At 50.6% G+C, this 6,000-nt stretch overlaps 1 protein-coding gene across 1 annotated transcript in view; it reads left to right on the forward strand.

The window, feature by feature from the left end:
* Positions 1-3,688, forward strand: part of SUGT1 (SGT1 homolog, MIS12 kinetochore complex assembly cochaperone) — a 29,160-nt gene extending 25,472 nt beyond the window's left edge. Inside the window, exons 12-13 of the mRNA XM_056862122.1 lie at positions 612-790; positions 3,572-3,688. Of these exons, the coding sequence (XP_056718100.1) occupies positions 612-790; positions 3,572-3,673 (281 nt within the window). The 3' untranslated portion in view covers positions 3,674-3,688. The remainder of the gene's footprint in view (positions 1-611; positions 791-3,571) is intronic.
* Positions 3,689-6,000: the final 2,312 nt, after the last annotated feature.

Below are 6,000 nucleotides of genomic sequence, written 5' to 3' on the forward strand. Positions count from 1 at the left end.
GATCCAATTTTTTTTCATGGGTGTGTCTTGGTTCCTGCGATGTAGTGCTGTATAGAATCATAGAGTTGTAAGGGACCCCCTGGATCATCTAGTCCAACCCCCTGCACAATGCAGGAAATACACAACTATCTCCCACACACACACATACCAGTGACCCCTGGTCCATGCCCAGAAGATGGCCAAGATGCCCTCCCTCTCATCATCTGCCCAAGGTCATAGAATCAGCGTTCCTTACAGATGGCCATCTAGCCTCTGCTTAAAAACCTCCAGGGAAGGAGAGCTCACCACCTCCCAAGGAAGGCTGTTCCACTGAGGAACCGCACAAACTGAAAATTCTTCCTAATGGAGAATTTCTTCCTAATGGAGAATTTCTTCCTAATGGAGAATTCTTCCTAACGGAGGCATAAAGAATGTTGTCATTGTCTGGCTAGTTAAACTGTGCTCTTCACCTACTTAACCCCTTTCCTATTTTCTTCTTAATACCACAGTGTGTCTGTTCTGTCTTGTGACGCCTGAGACGTTTGGCAAAAGTCGCTGCACAAAGAACCGATTGCTCGTCTCCTTGGTTTGGGGTGGGGTGTTTCATATAGCCTTTTATTTTACAATTCCAGATTCCATGGTCTATCCGTCATCCTCCCATTATACGAAAAATTGGGACAAACTGGTGGGTGAGATCAAAGAAGAGGAGAAGAACGAGAAGCTGGAGGGCGACGCGGCTTTAAACAAACTTTTCCAGCAGATCTACTCCGACGGTACCGATGAAGTCAGGCGCGCCATGAATAAATCTTTTGTAAGATATCAGCCTTGTTTCGACCACTGTTGACTGCACCTAATACTTTTGACCCCAAATCTGTTTAAGCTCCATTCATGGTTCTTTGGGTCCAACCGTATACCTTGCTTCAGAGTATCTGTTTCTAAATGCCATTTCAACATCCATTCCCTTCTTGCAGGCAGCGTAGGGAGAAGGAATGAGTGGAGTTCAGTGGTGGCTACTTAAGAGAACAGCAGAACATGTGTTTCCCAGCCCTCTCCTCTTACTCATTTTTGTTCAAAGAGAAGGTTTACTTTAAAGTCTGCTGCGCACAACTCAGTGGGTTGGATTCAGTGATCTGTTAGCGGATGCAGAAGTTTGCTGTGTTCCCCTCCTTCCAGTAATCCCTTCTGCCCATGGGAGAGTCGGTTTTTGTTCTACTAGCAGCTTTTGACACCCTAGACCAGGGGTCCTCAAACTTTTTAAACAGGGGGCCAGTTCACTGTCCCTCAAACACTGTTGGGGGCCGCCCGCCCCCCACCCACCCAAACGGGAAGGCAGCCAGGCGCCCAGGCAAAGAAAAGTTAACTTGCAGCAGGAGGACGTGCTGCCCCTCCCCCAGGTGCCTCTCCATGGCTGACACTCCCCCCTTCGCTGGGCTGAGAGACACCCCCCGCCGCCGCCACCGTGCGCCCTCCTTTCCCGCCTCCTGGAGTGGGAGGCGGACTGGGCTGGCCCCCTGCTTGGCAAAGAGCGCCGGAGGGGGAAGGGCACGGGAGGAGGCTGGAGGGAGATGGGGGTCTCTCAGCCCTCCCCTCCCTGGAGGCGCTGCCACCCAAGCCCCCCGGTGGGGGCCCCGGCACTCGCTCGCCTCGCTCTGCTTGCAGGCAGACGGGGATGTTCTTCTTCCAGCCCGGCATGGCTCCTTCAGGGATGCAGCGGCTGCTGCGGCAGGAGGAGCAGCGGCGGCGAGGGGCACATTGCAGTCCGAGGCGGCGCCTCCCGTCCCCCGAGCCACGCGCGCGCCTGGGGAAAGGAAGGCGGCGGCAGCTCTTCAGGGCAACTGCGGTGGGGAAGGCGCAGAGGCGGCGGCGGCTCCCGGGTCAGCGCAGGTGTCGCCGCTCCGCTGCTGCCACCAACGCTTTATATGGCCAACAGCCACCTTAGTTTGGGGAAGGGACGGGCGCAGCGGCGGCGGCTCCAGAGGGAGGAGGGGGCCGGGTTCAGGACCCTGACGGGCCGGATCCGGCCCGCGGGCCGTAGTTTGAGGACCCCTGCCCTAGACCATCAGTGGCTAGGAACCTTTTTGGCAGAACATATGCAAACGGTCTTCACTGGAGAGGCAGAATTTTCAGTATGGAATCAGAAACATATTTTTTTCTTCAGAGCTCTGCCCTCTCTCCCGCGCTCTTGTTTTAATGCGAACTCCCTGCATGGATAACATAAGAAAGGCCATGCTGGATAGACCCAGGCCCATCAAGTCCAGCAGTCTGTTCACACCGTGGCCAACCAGGTGCCTCTAGGAAGCCCACAAGCAAAACCACTGCAGCAGCAGCATCCTGCCTGTGTTCCATAGCACCTGATATGATAGGCATGCTCTTCTGATCCTGGAGAGAATAGGTATTCATCATGACTAGTATCCATTTTGACTAGTAGCCATGGATAGCCCTCTCCTCTATGAACATATCCACTCCCGTCTTAAAGGCTTCCAAGTTGGCAGCCATCACCACATCCTGGGGCAGGGAGTTCCACCGTTTATGCGTTGTGTGCAGAAATGCCATCAGTATGCTGAGGACACCAAACTTTTATCTGAGCCTCTGGAAGCAGCCAGTCTTGCTCCTGAGTCTGTGCCTTACGAGGGTAAACAAGCTGAAACTGAATCCACACACAGTGGTGATGCAGGAGCTGTTATTTTATCCAGAAATTGTCTTCCCTGCTAGATCTCTAGCCATACCAATCCACGCTTCTGTCGCATCTAGACTGTATGTGTGTTTAAACTGCCGTCAAGTGGCAACCAACTTATGGCGACCCCAACCTCTGACTCCCGGTGCTGGGAAGCAGCATAAGGGGAAGGCCTCTCGGCCTTTGTGCCCTGTTGTTGGCCCTCCAGACGAACTGGTCGGTCATTGTGTGAGGCAGGATGCTGGACTAGATGGACCCTCACTGGTCTGATCCAGCCTGGCTCTTCTTATGTTTTATGAAGGCCTTGGCCTCTAGGCCCCGTTCTTGGCCCTCCAAAGGAACTGGTTGGCCACTGTGTGAAACAGGATGCCAGCGTGGTGTAGTGGTTAAGAGTGGTGGACTCGAATCTGGAGAACTGGGTTTGATTCCCCACTCCTACACATGAAGCCAGCTGGGTGACCTTGGGCTAGTCACAGTTCTCTTTGAGCTCTCTCGGCCTAACCTACCTCACAAGGTGTCTGTTGTGGGGAGGGGAAGGGGAGGAGATTGTAAGCCGGTTTGATTCTTCTTAAAAGGTAGAGAAAATCGGCATACAAAAACCAACTCTTCTTCTGGACTAGACGGACCACTGGTCTGATCCAGCGGAGCTCTTTTGATGTCTTATGAAGGCCTTGGCCTCTGTGCCCTGTTGTTGGACCTCCAGAGGAACTGGTTGGCCACTGTGTGAGACAGGATGCAGGACGAGATGGACCACTGGTCAGATCCAGCAGAACTCTTCTGATGTTCCTTTTTGTTCGTTGATGGGTTGGATTGTCTTCTATGCACTCTTGGTTTGGGTGTTGTAAGGCTCCTTGAGCTGTTGGGAGGGTCAGGTTGAATTTTAATAAATAGATCTCTTTCTTTTCTCAATGTTTGCAGATGGAGTCAGGTGGGACCGTTTTGAGCACAAACTGGTCAGATGTGGGCAAGAGGAAAGTGGAGGTCAACCCACCGGAGGACATGGAGTGGAAGAAATTCTGACCTGCTCCTGTGCCACGTATCCGTTGAGTGTGAACTGAACTTCCTTGGAGCTGAAGCACTGAATGTTTTTGGGTGGGAAGGGGAGAGGATTATTGCCGTCTTCACATACTTTACATGCTTTAGTAATTGCTTAATCTGCAGGTTTAAAAAGGGGTGATCAGGAAGCTGAAGAGCTGAAGAGCTGTCCACAACCGGGGTTTTTTGTGTGTGATGTTCCAAACCCCAGGTCCTAACACACTATTTTTTTCCCTACTGGGCTGGTTAGTTCTTATTCGAGGGGCTCAACAAACCCTTCAGTGAACTAATTAGGATCCTTGCCTTATTAATCGCACACAGTGTCTGTTAAATTATTCGCTCTGGTTGTGGGGCTCAATGCACTTCTGAGCTGCAGTGTGGAGATTTGTTTTAATTCTGTGTACAAATAAAACTGTAAAGAGAGAGCTTTGGTCCTAAACGTCAGCCTCATTCTGCTCCTGTCAAAAAAAAGACAGTTTTGGGAAGCGCGCAGCCGTTTCCAGAATTGCCCTTCCTGTGGGTGTGGCTTTTGCATGGTGAAAAAGAGAGCACGTTTTTATTCTCGGTATAACTTTCAGCTTCTGTGAAAGTATTTTCTGTCAAAACACAAAACGGATTGAGAATGCGGCATGAGAAAAGAAGGCCGCTCAAAATAAATACAGCGGAATCTTTGCAGACGTACCTTGGTTTTTCCTAAATTGCGCCAACTTGATCCAGCATCTCTCAGAGGACCCTCACATTGAATAAAAGTTATTTTCTTTAACAGGTTTTGTCTATTTTTGGAAATAATTAGCAGACTTCTACTAACTTGGCTGCATTTTTCTAATGGTCTGCACGTACGTGGCTGATCTAAAGCGGAGTTATATCCTTTGCAGACGATGGGTGTCACTCCGTTTCAGAGGGCACTGTCAGTTTTAGGGGTAACCAACAAATTCGTAGAAATCAACCTATCTGATTTTATGTATTTATTTTGTTTTGTACCCCTGCCTCACTTCGAGGCTGGGCTCAGGGAGGCTCACAACAATGTGATCAATATAATAAATACTATAAAATTACAATAAAAGAATAATTCTGGTCTCAGTAGAAAGGGAGTTCCGCCAGGGCCGAAAAAGCCATTGAAGGGCTGTCACATAGAGCAGGGTGCCGAGTTGTTTTCTGTTGCCCCAGAAGGTTGGACCAGAACCAACGGGTTGAAATTAAATCCAAAGAGTTTCCGTCTAGACATTAGGAAGAATCTTATAACAGAGCGGTTCCTCAGTGGAACAGGCTTCCTCGGGAGGAGGTAAGCTCTCCTTCCCTGGAGGTTTTTAAGAAGAGGCTAGATGGCCATCTGTCAGCAGTGCTGATCCTATGACTTTAGACAGTTCATGAGAGGGAAAGTACTCTGCCCCCTTTATTGTAGGAACAAGATGAGTGCCTGCCATGCAGACCATGTATCTATTCTAGGGGTCCCCATACTTTTTAAGCCTGTGGGCACCTTTGGGATTCTGACACGGGGTGGTGGATGCAACCACAAAATGGCTGCCACAAGAGGAGGAGGCGCACACATAGAGAAAGCCTAAGCACAAGGAAGAAGAGGGATCCAGGGCAATATCAGAGCGAACCTTGGATTCAGGAGCGGCTTCTTCTCAGCCTCTGGAACCGGAGAAGGAGGGCATCATCGTGAGACTGCAGCTGCTGCCATAGTTGTTGTAGGCCTATGAGACACATGTCAACTTTGACCTGGAACCTACCTGGCTGCAGATCCATAATCGTCTCTCCATTCTGCAAGGTATGCGGGTGACATAAAAATGGATACGGGAGCTGCGGCATGGAGTGTGGTAGCGGTGACTGGGGCTTGAGAGGCCGTCTCGGAACCAATCGGTCCTGGGACCGGCAAGGTCCCCCATTCCAGGTTGAGTTCGCCCTCAGAGGATAGTGGCAGAGACCGTGGCTGAGGGGGTGGTGTCTTAAGGTGGAGGAATGATCTTCTGCAACTCCGGTGATGGTTGCGGTTCTGGATCCAGTGTCCAATGCTGTTTTGGATCTGCAGTGTGCTTCTTACGTTTAGCCAAAGGCCTTTTATGCATGGGTTGGATCTCCCTGGTTGGACCTGGGTTCATTGCACATTAATGTAACCTGATTTGGGGGACACTATGCATTGGCTTGAATGATCAGGGACTATGTGTGCTATTCGAGCCATGTGTACAGAAAAGCAGTCTCCCAAGCTCAAATCAAGTCCCACCTCTTTAAATGCTGCTCTGTAATTGGCTTACCGTGAGAGAAGATTTCCTTCCCCCCACCCAAACCCAACTGCGGCATAAAAAAGCATT

The sequence above is a fragment of the Euleptes europaea genome, chromosome 16 (assembly GCF_029931775.1).
Source record: "Euleptes europaea isolate rEulEur1 chromosome 16, rEulEur1.hap1, whole genome shotgun sequence".
Lineage (NCBI taxonomy): Eukaryota > Metazoa > Chordata > Lepidosauria > Squamata > Sphaerodactylidae > Euleptes > Euleptes europaea.